The sequence below is a fragment of the Pseudorca crassidens genome, chromosome Y (genome assembly GCF_039906515.1).
Source record: "Pseudorca crassidens isolate mPseCra1 chromosome Y, mPseCra1.hap1, whole genome shotgun sequence".
NCBI lineage: Eukaryota > Metazoa > Chordata > Mammalia > Artiodactyla > Delphinidae > Pseudorca > Pseudorca crassidens.
The window spans coordinates 9,759,804-9,777,939 of NC_090318.1; the positions used below are offsets into that span (position 1 = coordinate 9,759,804).

The window sequence follows — 18,136 nt, forward strand, 5'->3', positions numbered from 1 at the left end:
TCTTTAGATCTTAAATTTTCACTTAAAAAATAGGAAGAAATAAAAGTGACTGACCAAATATATTTATATTAATGATTAAATAAGATAAAGTATAATAATTAACATAAAGGAACTCAATATATTTACATGATTACTAATTTCCAATGAACTAGCCTGAACACATAGGAATCATGTATGCTTTTGTTAACATTTTCACCTTAAGCAATATATGGTATATAATAGATGCATGATAGATTATCTGTGCAAAGACTAAAAACATGTTTTCAAACAGTTAATTCACTTTTACTAATTATTTAGGGTTTATTTTTTAAATCAAAAGCTTAGGGCACTTTTACACTGAAATTCTTCTTGTTAAGAACACCACTGATATGTTAATTTCCAATTCAACTCAGTGAACTGGGATGAGGATTAAGTATGGTATACAAGGTAAAAATAACTTTCCTTACACTTACTGTATTGGCAGAACTAAACATTTTCTATTAAAAAAAAACAAGGTCTGGGCTTCCCTGGTGGTGCAGTGGTTGAGAGTCCGCCTGTCAATGCAGGGGACATGGGTTCATGCCCTGGTCCGGGACGATCCCACATGCCGCGGAGTGGCTGGGCCCGTGAGCCATGGCTGCTAAGCCTGTGCATCCGGAGCCTGTGCTCCGCAACGGGAGAGCCCACAACAGTGAGAAGCCCGTGTACCGCAAAAAAAAAAAAAAAAAAAAAAAAAAAAAAAGGTCTAAAACTTCATGGAAAAGGAATTAAGTTAAAGAAGTAATAATAAAAGTATAAATGTGGAAATGATAAAGTTTTACTTAAGAGTATAAATAAATTCTTAAATCCATGAGGAAAAACACCCAGAATTAATTTTCTTCACTAGTTACTGTATTTATCAACTTGTAACCCTCTTCTAAATATTGTATGTGGTTCTATAATAAACGTATTTTAAATGCTAATTTTTCACTTAACTCCTTACTAGAATGTGGGCAGCTTGCAATTAGACCCTATTATGTATCTTTGTATCCTTATGGCATTTTCTAAATAGTAAGTCTTAGGGAAAAGAACAAGAAGATACATAAAATTGCTTTGTTACTTCATTAAGCCACTATGGAAACGATCATGATCAGAACCTATCTGTTTTTATGTAAATATGCACAGAAACCACAATACAAAGCAATCAAACTTACAGTGAGGACAGAGCACTATAAATTTCTTCTCTAAAAGTGCTTGCATAAATTTTAACTTTTCAAATCAAATTTTCAAAATTATATAAAAACATAGAGACTATAAATAACCTTTAAGTACCCATTATCTAGCTTCAATAATTGTAAACAAAAGGCTAAACTTGTTTCACTGAATCCCCAACTCACTAACTCTGCCCACATCACCCAGAATTATTCTGGAGAAAATCCCAGACATTCTATTTTATTAGAAATGACTTAGCGTAACTCTTATTTTTTTTAATTTATGCTAATTTTTATTTTTTTATTTATTATTTATTATTATTCTTTTTGGCAGCCCCAGTGGCTTGAAGAATCTTAGTTCCCTGACCAGGGACTGAACCTGCATCCTGGCAGTGAAAGTGCTGAGTCCTGACCACTGGACCACCAGGGAATTCCTAATGACTCTTCTTTTAAACAATATCCACAATACTACTCTCCCACCTAAGATAATTAATTAACTCTAACATCAAATATCTAGTAATTATTTAAATTGCCTTAAGAACTAACCCATTTCTGATGAAAAAAAAATCTGTATGCCTAAGCTAGTTTATCTTCAGCAATTTAATAAAACCATCACTTGTAATGTAAATAAACTCAATTTCAGTGAGAATTGGAAGCCACATTCAACATTTGCATCAAATCTCAGCATATCTTGAGAGCATCTGGTGAGCATCTGTGCTTTAAGGATGCTACCAGCATAAACAGAGAGTCTTTGTCAGTCGCAGTAGTTACATTGCTCAGCGGGATGAGACGTGGGTGACATGCCAAATACATCTTTTCTTCTATAACCAACTGTCTTTATATAACTTTCAGGTATGATCCAACAAAAGATTCATGTGAAGTTTTTATGAGACTTAAAACAACTGAAAAGTAAAAAAAAAAAAAAAAGGGGGGGGGATACTTAAGGGGAATGAAGTATCCTCTGAGGTTACTGTAATCAGTATATCACATTTACATTTGGGGACTTCCCTGGCAGTCCAGTGGTTAAGACTCTGGTGCTTGCACTGCAGGGCTCCCAGGTTCAAACCCTGGTCAAGGAACTAAGATCCCACGTGCAGCACAGCGCAGCCAAAAAAAAAAAAAAATTTTTTTTTAATATTTCAACACAAATATAACTTAATAGAGTGAATTGAACTTGCATGCTCTCACTGAAGGCTCTAACTTTAAAAATTAAATATTAACCACAAAACATTTTAAAAAATGTATTACCGGTGTTATGGGATCTGCACCACCTACAACTGGTTGACAAGCCTCTGCTACAGCTCGAACATGGCCATAGCCTATAGCAGTTAACAAGAGTTTGGCTATTTTAAGACCACTGAAGTAAGCACCCCTTCGTGTCTCCATATCTGTATTAGGCAGGAAGTTATTTCTTGTTAGCATACTCAGCACAAGGGGTAAGCCACCACTTTTCAAGAAGTGAAGTTGAAAGTCAGAGGAATCATCTGCCAAAAGTGCACCAGCAGGCATTAACAAGGCATAAACTACCTGGAAAAGAGAAGGGTGGGGGGACAGAAACTGTATTAAAGATGTTAAAAATAAATTTATAACTTCTATTTCCCTTATCATTGCTAAGAAATTCTTAACTATTTCAAAAGATTATACACAATCATATCACCACATCATGAAAAATTCTACTTTTGAAAAGGAAAATACCAACCTCTGTTAGGTACAGCACTCGGGAGGCAGAAGGACCAAAGAAAAGTGAATCAAGAGATGGTCCAAGGTTATTTTCTCCAAGTTTTGCCTGGTCCAAACAAACAGCTCTTAATTTTTCTATTGTTGTGCTATCTGCAAAGAAAATAGACAAAGACTAAAGTAAAATATTCAATATGTTGTTAATATTTCACATATATACTGAAGAGTATTAAACATGAAACATCATCTATAAATTCAATTAAGCTGAGCTATAAGTTCACATGTTACAAGACATAACCAGACCTGGACTGGTTAATGATCAACCAGGGCTCTTTAATCGTCAACCCAATATATGAAGGGAACAGTTTCCTATCCAGAGACCTAAAATCAACAGGTTCTCCTTCATCCACTGGAGACAGAAAAAAAAAACACAAACCACAACACTGAAAAGGAATTAGTTCTTGAAACACAAACACAAGCTCCTCCCACCAAGTTCTCAATTATCTGTCTCATATGACATTACACATAAACTATTTGAGCTTTACTGAAAATTTTGAGTTTCAAAAGAAGGTACACTTTAAAAAGAAAATGACAAAGGTAACAATTATTCTTAATGTATACTTAAAATAAGAAAAGCTATTTATTTTGTTTTGTCATATAAAGATGTGAAGCTTAGAGGAAAAAACCCCACACAGTGAAAGATTACACTAAAAAGATAGTTCCTTCTTAGAAGAAAACTTAGCAGCAAATCTGCATGACCTTAGATAAGGTAATGATCTCTTATATATGATGCCAAAAGAACAAGTGTTAAGAAAAAGAGACAAACTTGACTGTAACAAAGGACATTATTTACAGAGTGAAAAGAGAACACACAGAAGAATACGTTTAAGTTATGTGATTTGACAAAGGACTTGTATCTGAATATACCAGAACATTTACAAAACAATAATACAAATAACCCAAATGAAAAATAAGCAAAGGCCTTGAACAGACATTTCTCCAAAGATAGGCAAATTGGTAGTAAGCACATCATCAGTCATCAAGGAAATGCAACTCAAAATCATGATAAGATACGACTTCACATGTTGGTGAAAACGTGGAGAAAATGGAACCCTTATACCCTACTGTGGGAATAGAAAATGTACCATATATTTTACCATGATAAGAAAACAAAAATAAAAGCAAGGCAAATGACTCAGTGATTTTTTGGAGGCACCCATGGTGAACTGATAGATATTAATGATGCTGCTCAGTATTTGTTCAGGATAAGGCAATGTCAAGTTTTCAGTGATTAAAGAACTGAACAAATCAATAGCAGAATAACTGAGGCAGAAGAACGGATAAGTGAGCTTGAAGACAGAATGGTGGAATTCACTGCTGCAGAACAGAATAAAGAAAAAAGAATGAAAAGAAATGAACACAGCCTAAGAGACCTCTGGGACAACATTAAACGCAACAACATTCACATCATAGGATCCCAGAAGGAGAAGAGAGAGAAAGGACCAGAGAAAATAGGTGAAGAGATTATAGTTGAAAACTTCCCTAACACGGGAAAGGAAAGAGCAACCCAAGCCCAGGAAGCGCAGAGAGTCCCACACAGGATAAACCCAAGGAGAAACATGCCAAGACACACAGTAATCAAATTGGCAAAAATTAAAGACAAAGAAAAATTGCTGAAAGCAGCAAGGGAAAAATGACAAATAATATACAAGGGAACTCCCATAAGGTTAACAGCTGATTTCTCAGCAGAAACTCTACAAGCCAGAAGGGAGTGCCATCATATACTTAAAGTGATGAAAGGGAAGAACCTACAACCAAGATGACTCTACCCCAGCAAGGATCTCATTCAGATTTGATGGAGAAATCAAAAGCTTTACAGAAAAGCAAAAGCTAAGAGAATTCAGCACCACTGGCTCTACAACAAATGCTAAAGGAACTTCTCTAAGTGGTAAACACAAGAGAAGAAAAGGACCTACAAAAACAAACCCAAAACAATTAAGAAAATGGTAATAGGAACATACATATAGATAATTACCTTAAACGTGAATGGATTAAATACTCCAACCAAAATACACAGGCTTGCTGAATGGATAAAAAACAAGACCCATACATATGCTGTCTACAAAAGACCTGCTTCAGACCTGGGGACACATACAGACTGAAAGTGAGGGGATGGAAAAAGCTATTCCATGCAAATGGAAATCAATATAAACCTGGAGTAGCAATACTCCTATCAGATAAACTAGACTATAAAATAAAGAATGTTACAAGAGACAAGGAAGGACACTACATAATGATCAAGGGATCAATACAAGAAGAAGATATAACAATTATAAATATATATGCACCCAACAGGAGCCCCTCAATACATAAGGCAACTGCTAACAGCTATAAAAGAGGAAATTGACACTAACACAATAATAGTGGGGGACTTTAACACCTCACTTACACCAATGGACTTAAATTTAAGAAATCATATCAAGCATCTTTTCTGATCACAAAGCTATGAGATTAGAGATCAATTACAAGGATAAAAATGTAAAAAACACAAACACATGGAGGCTAAACAATATGTTACTAAAAAACCAAGGGATCACTGAAGAAATCAAAGAGGAAATTAAAAAATACTTACAGACAATGAAAACACGACGATACAAAACCTATGGGATGCAGCAAAAGCAGTTCTAAGAGGCAAATTTATAGCTATACAAGCCTACCTCAAGAAACAAGAAAAATCTCCAATAAACAATCTAAACTTACACCTAAAGGAACCAGAGAAAGAAGAACAAACGAAGTCCAAAGTTAGCAGAAGGAAAGAAACATAAAGATCAGAGCAGAAATAAATGAAATAGAAACAAAGAAAAGAATAGCAAGGATCAATAAAACTAAAAGCTGCTTGAGAAGATAAACAAAACTGATAAATGATTAACCAGACTCATCAAGAAAAAGAGAAGACTCAAATCCATAAAATTAGAAATGAAAAAGGAGAAGTTACAACAGATGCCATGGAAATACAAAGCATCCTAAGAAACCACTACAAGCAACTCTACGCCAATAAAATGGACAACCTGGAGGAAATGGACAAATTCTTAGAAAGGTATAACCTTCCAAGACTGAACCAGGAAGACACAGAAAATATGAACACACCAATCACAAGTAATGAAATTGAAACTCTGATTAAAAATCTCACAACAAACAAAAGTCCAGGACCAGATGGTTTCACCGGTGAATTCTATCAAACATTTAGAGAACAGCTAACACCCATTCTTCTCAAACTCTTCCAAAAAACTGCAGAGGAAGCAACACTCCCAAACTCATTCTATGAGGCCACTATCACCCTTATACCAAAACCAGACAAAGATACTACAAAAAAAGAAAATTACAGACCAATATCACTGATGAATACAGATGCAAAAACTCTCAACAAAATACCAGCAAACAGAATCCACCAACACATTAAAAGGATCATATACCATGATCAAGAGGGGTTTAGCCCAGGGATGCAAGGATTCTTCAATTTACACAAATCAATGTGATACACCATATTCACAAACTGAAGAATTAAAACCATATGATCATCTCAACAGATGCAGAAAAGGCTTTTGACAAAATTGAACACCCACTTATGATAAAAACTCTCCAGAAAGTGGGCACAGAGGGAACCTATCTCAACATAATAAAGGCCATATACGACAAACCCACAGCAAATATCACTCAATGGTGAAAAACTGAAAGCTTTTCCTCAATGATCAGGAACAAGACAAAGATGTCCACTCTCACCACTATTATTCAACATAGTTTTGGAAGTCCTAGCCACAGCAGTCAGAGAAGATAAAGAAATAAAAAGAATACAAATTGGAAAAGAAGTAAAACTGTCACTGTTTGCAGATGACATAATACTATACATAGAGAATCCTAAAGATGCTACCAGAAAACTACTAGAGATAATCAATGAATTTGGTAAAGTAGCACGATACAGAATTAATGTACAGGAATCTCTTGCATTCCTATACACTAATGATGAAAAATCTGAAAGAGAAATTAAGGAAACAATCCTATTCAGCACTGCAACAAAAAGAATAAAATACCTAGGAATAAACCTACCTAAGGAGGTAAAAGACCTGTATGCAGAAAACTAAAAGTCACTGATGAAAGAAATCAAAGATAACACAAACAGATGGAGAGATATACCATGTTCTTGGATTGGCAGAATCAATATTGTGAAAATGACTATACTACCCAAAGCAATCTATAGATTCAGTGCAATCCGTATCAAATTACCAATGGCATTTTTTACAGAACTAAAACAAAAAAAATCTTAAAATTTGTATGGAGACATAAAAGACTCCGAATAGCCAAAGCAATCTTGAGGGAAAATAAACGGAGCTGGAGGAGTCAGACTCCCTGACTTCAGACTATACTACAAAGCTACAGTCATCAAGACAATATGGTACTGGCACAAAAACAGAAACATAGATCAATGGAACAAGATAGAAAGCCCAGAGATAAACCCACACACCTCTGGTCAACTAATCTATGACAAAGGAGGCAAGGATATACAATGCAGAAAAGACAGCCTCTTCAATAAGTGGTGCTGGGAAAACTGGACAGCTACATGTAAAAGAATGAAATTACAACACTCCCTAACACCATACACAAAAATGAACTCAAAATGGATTCAAGACCTAAATATAAGACTGGACACTATAAAACTCTTAGAGGAAAATATAGGAAGAACACTCTTCGACATAAATCACAGCAAAATTTTTTTTGATTCACCTCCTAGAGTAATAGAAATAAAACCAAAAATAAACAAATGGAACTTAATGAAATTTAAAAGCTTTTGCACAGCAAAGAAAACCATAAACAAGACCAAAAGACAACCCTCAGAATGGGAGAAAATATTTGCAAATGAATCAATGGACAAAGGATTAATCTCCAAAATATATAAACAGCTCAATATTAAAAAAACAAACAACCCGATGAAAAAATGGGCAGAAGATCTAAATAGACATTTTTCCAAAGATGGCCAAGAAGCACATGAAAAGCTGCTCAACATTACTAATTATTAGAGAAATGCAAATCAAAACTATAGTGAAGTATCACTTCACACCAGTTAGAATGGGCATCATCAGAAAATCTACAAACAAATCCTCGAAAGGGCATGGAGAAAAGGGAACCCTCTTGCACTGTCGGTGGGAATCTAAATTGGTACAGCCACTATAGAAAACAGTATGGAGGTTCCTTAAAAAACTAAAAATAGAGCTACCATATGATCCAGCAATCCCACTACTGGGCATATACCCAGAGAAAACCATAATTCAAAAAGACACATGCACCCCAATGTTCATTGTAGCACTATTTACAATAGCCAGGACATGGAAGCAACCTATGTGCCCATCGACAGACGAATGGATAAAGAAAATGAGGTACATATATACAATAGAATACTACTCAGCCATAAAAAGGAACGAGACTGGGTCATTTGTAAAGACATGGATGGATCCAGAGACTGTCATACAGAGTGAAGTAAGTCAGAAAGAGAAAAACAAATATCATATATTAACACATATATGTGGAACCTAGAAAAATGGTACAGATGAACTGGTTTGCAGGGCAGAAACAGAGACACAGATGTAGAGAAGTAACGTATGGACACCAAGGGGGAAAAGCGGCAGGGGGTGGTGGTGGTGGTGGTGGTGTGATGAATTGGGAGACTGGGATTGACTGGATACACTGATGTGTATAAAATGGATGACTAATAAGAACCTGCTTCATAAAAAAATTAAATTTAATTTAAAAAAAAGAGGGCTTCCCTGGTGGTGCAGTGGTTGAGAGTCCGCCTGCCGATGCAGGGGACATGGGTTCGTGCCCCGGTCCAGGAAGAACCCACATGCCGCAGAGCGGCTGGGCCCGTGAGCCCTGGTTGCTGAGCCTGCTTGTCCGGAGCCTGTGCTCCGCAACGGGAGAGGCCACAACAGTGAGAGGCCTGCGTCCCGCAAAAAAATAAATAAAGAAAAGAAAAGAAAAGAAAAAGAAAAACAAGGCAAATGACTTTGAGTGATTTTTTTGGGGGAGGTGACAGATATTAATGATGCTGCTCAGTATCTGTTCAGAATAAGGCAATGTCAAGTTTGCAGTGATTAAAGAACTGGCCTCTAATTAGATAGTCTGCATTAAACAATTACGTATGAAAATATTCTCAAATAAGCTGAGAAAACACTAATTAAATACAAACAGTAAAATCTGATAAAATTATCATGGTAATTGTGTATGTGGAAGAGAAAAAGTCTTAGGAAGAAAGACTCACAAAGCTTGTGAAAATGTAAGATGTTTAAAACCTATGGTCATTCGTTCACTGGATTATTCATCAGCAAGTAGTGTGTGGAAAACATTCAAATCTATCAATATGTTATTAACCAGCAGTGTCAATAGGCAACTTCATTTACTTTCATGGACTTAATATTTAGTTTATAAAGTTTTGTTGGAAACAGAATCAGGGTATTCTGACTTGCCCTACCACATAGCAGTTCAATGTTTTAGCAAAATAGTAATGTTTTGTTGTGATTTTTAAAAGCTCAGGTTTAAGAATAAAAATTTTTTTATACAAGTAGAAATATTCTCAAACACTGGAATGGTTTAGGAGTTTAGATTTTGCTGCAGACTTGATGCTTCTTAATGAATTCAACGTACAATCACAAGGGAAAAGTGTTGAAAATACTGCAGTAAAGTTATTAAGATGTCAACTAACACTGTTTGATTCACAAGTGGCCAGCCCTCGACATCTGCAGATCTAGCATCCAAGCGTTCCACCAATGTGAATCAAAAATACTGAAAAATCAAAACAAAACACAACCTAGAAGGTTCCAAAAAGCAAAACCTGAATTGACCATGCACCATATACTACACTGAAACCAATCGAATTAAGCGATGTTTAAGTATACTCTGCTATAGCCTCCCAGCACTTCACAGACCCTGAATCTATCTCCTGCACTCACTGGGCACTGCTCACATCTTCTTTGTTTGCTTGTGTGTGTACTGTTTCTCTGAAAAAATGGCTCTAAATGTAATTAACTGGTCAAAGCAATCTGTCAGAGGCTAAGGAGTATAAAGTGCCATCTGTAAACAAGAAAATCAAAATCTTTGTTCCTTTGACTTAAAGGCTGTAAAGTTAAAAGCAAGCTGAGCATTCACACAATAAAACAAAAAGCTGAAACTTGTGTGTTTGTGCTGCCCCTACAATGGCTAAAATAGTCTTGTTTCATGATTATCTGTTTGCAATGACTGGGAAAACATTAAGCGTGTGGCTAAAGGACATGTTAGAGAACATATCCTATTCATGGTGAAATTATGACCGAAAAAGCGTTTAGTCTCCATGAGCAGTGCTGTGAGGGGTTTCAGGAGAACAAGAGGAAAGACTTTAAGGCTAGTAAGGGACAGCAGGATAGCTATATATAAAGCACTACAGCCTCAAGAACTTAGAGATCATGGGATAACCGGCACTGGCTGATGCTGAGGCAGCATCAACATTTCCAAAGGGGCTCAAGAAATTCATGGAAGCAAACGGCTACATCAGAGCAAGTCTTCCATTGTGATGAAAAAAGCTTGCTCTGGAAAAATGTGTCCAATAGTACCCACATCCATAAGAATGCCAAGCTATCTCATCCTTGGGATGGCTCCACGAGTGTTTCATTCTTGAAGTGAAGAAATATGTCGATGAGAAGAATGTGCCATTCAAGGTCCTCCTAACTGGCAATGCTCCCAGTCAACCCTAATCTAATCTCTCCGCTTCATGTGGAAATGATGTTCCTGACTGAACCTCCACTGATCCTGACACTGGTAATTTTTTTTAAATTACTTATTTATTTATGGCTGTGTTGGGTCTTCGTTGCTGAGCGCATGGGCTTTCTCCAGCTACAGCGAGTGGGGGCTACTCTTGGTTGCAGTGCGCAGGCTTCTCATTATGGTGGCTTCTCCTGTTGCAGAGCACAGGCTCCAGGTGCATGGGCTTCAGTAGTTGTGGTGCATGGGCTTAGCTGCTTCTGTGGCATGTGGGACCTTCCTGGACCAGGGCTCGAACCTGTGTCCCCTGCACTGGCAGGTGGATTCTTAACCACTGTGCCACCAGGGAAGTCTCTGACATTAGTATTACTGATCTCCTCCCAAGTGTCAGAGTCTACAATCTGAACCCAGTCCTCCCAACGTAGATGATCTTTTTAACATACTATCAGAGGTTTGAGTTACCCTGGTGTTTCACAGCTTAGCAATAGTGCCACACATCTCAGTGATGTTGTGTGGAACACAACATCAGCACTGTAGGCAACCGAACAGTAATTGTCGTCAACACTGTGAGCATCACATAAGGGTTAAAAGAGAAAAAACCCACTATTTTGGTGAATGTCAACACAGTGTGTGTGTGGGGGTGGGGGGGTGAGTTTATATTTTCTCTCATTGATAATTAAATTTTCTGTACGTACTTGTGTTTTAAATATTCTATGTTATTCAATTATTTTTCTTTCAGGTCACTGAAAGAAAGCAATCTGTGTTTAAAGAAACGTTATGCTATTGTACGTACTATGTGGTTAGGCCTACAATCTGTACTGAACAAGCACAGACCTTTCTTGACATTATTCACTAAACAAAACAGTACAACAACTGTTCATATAGCATTTACGCTGTATCAGGTACTATAAGTAAGGTAGAGATGACTTAAATTTACAGCAGATATATTTTCCAAACTCAAACTACAGTTCCCATAGCACTTTCCAAATTGTGATGTAAGTGCAAAGGAAATCTCCGTATTTCAAAATGCAGTTAACTGCGAAATTGAAGAGCTTCCTACCTAGCCTAAATTTCAAAGTGATTAAACTTCAATGTAATGACATGATAAAAATCAAACATTAAGAGAAGAATAAAGGAAATTCTATGAATGCCTTTTACAAATTCTCAAGGAACAATGACCAGGAGTACCTGTTTGTGGAAAAACCATGTCAAAGATTAAAATATAAAATTTATATTTTAGAGATAAGCAATAACAAATGAATATCTGCAACTGATTTGATGATATGGAACACCAACTTTGAACCCCAACAGAACAAAATAGTATAATGCCCTAAAAAAATCCTGTGATTCTCATTAGTAGACCCATATCACAAAAACTGCACTATATTTATCATTCTTATAGTTTGAATTTTGCTAATAAACATTTCTGTGGAAATTTGCTTCCCTTTTCATGTAAGTACCTACACAGCGTCCTTGATTTTGCCCCTTATCCCACAAAGCCTAATACATTTGCTATCTAGTCTTTAATAGGAAAAGTTTTCCAATCTCTCTGCTAACGAATGTTACTGGAGTAACTGGTGAATCTTGAATGGGGACAATTAGGTGATGAAAACATTTCAGTGCTTATTTTCTGGTTTACATATTTAATTTGCTATTAATAGTAGAATGTCCTTGGTTTGAAGAATATCACAATACTATTTTGAAGGATGACAGAGCATCAAGAGCAATTGCTCTCTTATGGTTTAAAAAAGAAAAAAGTTCTTTGTTTTGTACTTCTTACTTTTCTGTAATTTTGTGATTTTCTCTATAACAATATATGGTTTTGCAAAACATGGGGTTTAGGGAAACACAAATATCCTTTAAGTACAAACACTGCAAAACGTTCATAAAATAAAACAGAACCATACGTAACAGAAAAAAAAGTGAAAATGTTACAATAAGCTAAAAAAGTCAACTGAGAGCTGTATCAACATAATCTTCAAAAAACCTGTAATAGCTTAAGACAGGCAAAACAATAACTAAAATGGATTTTGTAAATCCAACAGCACATTCTGATGCATAAAAAATTTTCAAAAGCACAAATAAAAGAATGAGAAAAATATGAGCAAAAAATTTTCAAATCACTCACATCTAAAGCAACTAATCTTTTGACTGACGAAATCCACTGAGTACCCAGCACCCAAAAAACAAAACAACAACAACAAAAAACAATTCACCTAAACCTCTTCTGATGAGTTCATCAGAAGAGCTCAACTCAAGGGCTTTAAAAATAAACTTAAAAGGCTTCTCCACAGAAAGAAAATTGACATACAAATGGCTTTAGTCTTCAAAATGGTCAAAACTGCTATGAAACTTTATTATAAAGGAACAAACTTTCAACCTTTAATGCTATACTCAAACTACTATAAGCAAAACAAAACAAAGCAAAAAATACTCCTATAGTTAAGAGTTCAGCTGAATTGAGAAAAGTCGTTTTTTTATTTTAAAAAAATCTGCTTCCCATGTACTCCCCCCCTTTTTTAGGGGGCTATGTTTCAGCAAAATAAGGACTGACTGAAAAAGTCCCAAGACAAAGGTGTACTAAAGCATCCACAATACAAAAGTTGTATAAAGAAGTCCAAAAAACAGACTGGAGCAAAAGAAGAAAATAAACAAAAACAGGACATAACACATCTGACCATGTTGAAAACTGTTTTAAAAATTACTGAAGGGAATGAGGGAGACTTAGTAATGAATACCACAGAAAATCTAGCAGATAAAAGGGGGGAGATTTTAAAAGCTAGTATAAATAGGTGGGTAACCTAGGAGATTACAATATTTTGATATATAGTCTGTTTGTAACGTTAGTAGCATTTTTATTTTTAGCATTTTTATTAAGCCAAATAGTTCTGTAATATTTAGTCTTGAAAATATGAATAATTTATTTCAGCAAAATTGTGAGATGACCAAAAAAGGATGTGAAAGTAAGACACTCAGTATATAATATCTAAACTTGACATAAAAAATTAATAATGCAAACATACTGTTTAGGGATAAACTGTTATACGCAATAATGAAACCTAAAAGATAAAAAGTCTTTTTTTTGAAACAGAAAGGCAGGATGAGGATGGGTGAGGTAGATTACTGTTTTTCATATAGGATTTGAAGAATCCTGAGTTTCTCACTTGTGTGCATTAGTTCACTAAAAATATTTTTTACATTATATGTTCCTAAATATTCTTTAATCACCCATAGAAAATTTCTCATCGGCAATGGTATGGATGACAGATGATCAATATCATATACTGCACCACAAAGTGTATCTCAAAAGAAACAGTATTTGTCTATTAGGTACTTGTCAGCATTTGGAGCAGGGTAGAGAAGGGAGTGGGGAGGTATTTTTCTTACCTGGTGGCATAAGTTTCATAAGTATTCTTGCTCCATCTCTAAGAGGTGGCATGTTCAGATTGCTACCTAAATCAGCAACTTGCCAAAGGAAAGAGATATATCTGGGATGCTGTGACATTATCTGGAATATAAAACACAGAAAGTACATACCTATAAATTATGTCAAAAAATTTTGTTATTCAAAATAACCTATACTAAGTTTTCTACTTATCAATCCCATCTTTTGCTTATGCCACGTTTACTACCTGAAATTATCTGCCTTCCTTATCTTTTGACTTTTTACAAACCAACTGATTCTTCACAATGCAAACTCAATCATTTTGTTAAATAAGCCTAAGATACTCTAATTTCTTTGTGACACATTTTCTGTTTTGTAAACCATGAATTACACACAGCTCTCAGATGCTGTTTATACAAAAGACACTTCCCCCTTCAGGGGTAACTAGTGTTGATTAAATTCCTAATCCAATTGTCACAGGGACTCAAATTCCTCTCACGATGAAGTGGCTGGTATTATTCCAGCTATGATTCTTAAGAAGGATGGGTAGAGAAAGAGTAAGAAAGGGAAGAGTTGCTGTTTCTTTAGATGTGAGAAGTATTACTAAGAATCTGAGAAAAACAGGAGATTGTACGTTTCTGTAAAAATGGTTCCAAATGAAAGACTAATATTTTCTAGAGGTATATATTTAGTAGTATTGTAGCTCAATAGTGATAGATTAATTCTATGCAAATATAATTCTATATCCATGGGGAAATTTTATTTTAAAATCCAACAACTAAGAAATCCAACAAGAAGGTAACAGTTAACTGTATATTTATTTGACATTCCCAATCTTTAGAACATGTAAACTTCTTACAAAAAGAACCATTTTACACATTTCTCTGTATTACCAAAGAAGAGTGTAATGCCTTACACACACTATCTACTCACCACTCCAGGCAAACAACTTTCCACTTCTGGATTAGGACCATCACTGTAATGATTACAATGGTTTCCAGGAGATCCAGTTGAAGAATCAGAAGAACTATCAGGGCTGGAAGGCATATTGGAACTTACTTGTGTAAGTTTGGCTGTAATTACCTGAAAATGATAGAACAGTAAACACAATGGAAAATGCTTCCACAAAATGCAGAAACTAGATATATCATAAGGCTAAAAAAAGATTTCATGCTTTAATTTTAGAGGTACAATTTAAAAGTTCTATCCAAAATAACCCCTTAGTAGCTTATCTCCTCCACAACACAACCCATCTTACTTAGGGTTATAACCCAAACACCTAACATAGAAGACTGTACACAATAGTTAGATGCTCAAACATTAATAAACAATTAGAAAACAGCCTCAATGTTTAATTTTGGGAGAATATTTGAAAATTATATGTACTTACTGATTTATCTTTTAAGTTTAATTGTCCAATTAGCTTTCTGTCATCTTCAGAATCTATCAATTCACCACCCACAAAGAGTTCAATTTTTGTATGGGCTACATTTGCTTTAATACGATTGAGAATACATCGTCTTACTGAACCAACTGTATCATTTGTATGAGACCATATGTCCAAGTCATCAACCTGTCTGCCATGGTTTGGAAATCGAACTATAAGAGAGAGATGTTTACCACGGAATGCTCTGCAGGGAGGGGAAGGGGGGAAACACAGTAATATTCAGTAGATGGCCAAGACAAAAAGCTGGGAATTTAACATTTCCTAACTAAGTAAAAGGAAGACGGTTAGACTAATTTTGTTTTTAGGATACACAAAATAAAAAATTTTTATTTCTTTAACTGTAAACACTATAATTAATTTTGAAAACACAACATAACTGTAAGCCTTTGTTGTTAATCTTTGCCTCTATGAATGCAGAACAGAAGATTTCTACTTATGATAAATTAATAACAGAGACATGAATAAAATATCAATTAATTTTAAGCCATAAAAGGTCAATTCACCGAGAGTTTTGTTTGTTTGTTTGTTTGTTTTGCGGTACGCGGGCCTCTCACTGTTGTGGCCTCTCCCATTGTGGAGCACAGGCTCCGGACGCGCAGGCTCAGAGGCCATGGCTCATGGGCCCAGCCGCTCCGCGGCATGTTGGATCCTCCCAGACCGGGGCACGAACCCGTGTCCCCTGCATCGGCAGGCGGACTCTCAACCACTGCGCCACCAGGGAAGCCCAAGAGTATTTTTAAATGTGGAAGAAATGAACTTCACCTTGAGAGTGTCAACAAAAATGTCAAAATGCATGTTTCCACTAAAAAATTCTTTGAATTCTTAAAAACAAAATTCACCCTAAAATATTTCTCTTGATATATATTCTCTTCCCACAGGTAAGATACAAAATAAAAATCACATTAAAGTAAGCAATTTTACATTTTCCATTTAAAAAATGATCACAATTTTTAAACATCTGATGGTACTTAATCCTACAAAACTTTCCCCCAAACTAGAAATGCCATTTACACTATTATTAAATAATTTAATATATTGCTTATTTAATTTATAATATATCATTTATATCACATAATATATAAAATGAAATGATTTAGTGATTTATATTATAGTTCCTATATTTAAAGAAATTTTAGTAAAGACATTTAAAAATATTCTTTGTGACATTTACTAAATAAGCAGCTTTAAAGAATTTTATTTTTAACAGTGTAAACAAATAATATCAAAATAAAAACACATCAAACTGCAAAATACCAGAGCAACACTCAGTGGATGGTAATAGCTCAGAGCACAATGCCTCTCCATAATGTAACTCAAAACTTTCTATTTTTAAAAAAAAATATCTGTAAGGTGCAAATAATGTTTTTAAAAGGCAGGATATTGACATCCAGAAATGAAAAATTTCTTTATGGTCCTTTTAATCTATACATCATAACTTTCCCAATTAACTGGTTAAGAAAAATAAATAATTGCAAATTAACACCAAAAGATCAGTTTCTTACAAACCTTGACATAGGTAGAATTGTTCTTTCCTCATGATAATCACTATCACATTCATTTATGTATTCCCTTAAAACAGTTAATACTCGAACCATTCGAATGGCTTCCTGTCTTGCACAATTAATACTGTCTTTGTCACCATCCAAAACACACAATGTATCATATGAAGCTTTCAAGCGATCAAAGCAAGACTGAATGAAGTCTTCATGGATAACCACCTATAAATATTGGGCCAAATAAAACCAGTTCAAACTGCTTCAAAATTTAAAACTAAATATGACATTAATCCAATTAAAGACAGTAAAATTTCAACTTCTAGGTAACTCCTAAAATTACGTAACTCACATTATGTGTAATCAATAATAAAACACAATAATAAGAAACACAATAATAAATAATTACATTCGAAATGATCGTAACCACGTAAAAGTAATTATCACGGAAACATTCACTGAGTTGGCATTTGGTAAGGGACAAATGTGCATTAAATACTTTTGACAAGAGTTAAAAAGTTACGTTTCTAGTTTTCTAATTAATTCTAAGTTTAAAAAGATTCTACTAAACACAAGATTACTTTTCAATCTACCTGGAGTGGAAGTTTTTATGTACTTCAATCCTCACCTGATTGACCTGTAACCTGGGGCCAAGGTTTGTGTATATCTCTTTAAGGAGATCTATAGCTCTGCTTGCAATATCATCATTACTCTGAATTACAACCTAGATCCAAAAATTAAAGTATTAGTAACATTCAAGATGTATTTTCATTTGGCACTTAAATTCAAATTATATCCTCAATTTAAAAAAATTCAATAATTTAAGACTAAATTGATTTTGATATGCAAATCATGTAAAATTAAGTAAATGGAATATTAAGAATTGATACATACAAGTTTTCTCAATAGAGCAATTTGCTTTAAAATGAAAACAATAAAAATTGTGAAATTTTCAAGGAATAATTCAAATAAGTTAAAAAATTTTCCATGAAAAATCATTCATCACAAAAAGCAATCCTGTCAACTCCAACAACTTCTGCACATCTTTGTCACTTATCTAATTACATCAGAGGTTTTTACAACATGTTTAGAATCCTATGCTATGAGGGTGTTTCAGGGCTGACCCTTTGAGAGGTTTGAGGAGGGAAAAGGAGAGGAATAGAGGGAGACTGAGCTGAGAAAA

General features: G+C 34.9%; 1 protein-coding gene across 4 annotated transcripts in view; it reads right to left on the reverse strand.

Moving 5' to 3' along the window:
* Positions 1-18,136, reverse strand: part of LOC137217798 (ubiquitin carboxyl-terminal hydrolase 9X-like) — a 145,172-nt gene that overhangs the window by 59,448 nt on the left and 67,588 nt on the right. For all 4 annotated transcript variants that reach the window (XM_067724757.1, XM_067724759.1, XM_067724758.1 and 1 more), the window contains exons 17-23: positions 17,582-17,677; positions 16,967-17,178; positions 15,404-15,644; positions 14,947-15,096; positions 14,016-14,136; positions 2,869-2,999; positions 2,418-2,696 (exon numbers count right to left, since the gene is read on the reverse strand). In XM_067724757.1, the coding sequence (XP_067580858.1) occupies positions 2,418-2,696; positions 2,869-2,999; positions 14,016-14,136; positions 14,947-15,096; positions 15,404-15,644; positions 16,967-17,178; positions 17,582-17,677 (1,230 nt within the window). The remainder of the gene's footprint in view (positions 1-2,417; positions 2,697-2,868; positions 3,000-14,015; positions 14,137-14,946; positions 15,097-15,403; positions 15,645-16,966; positions 17,179-17,581; positions 17,678-18,136) is intronic.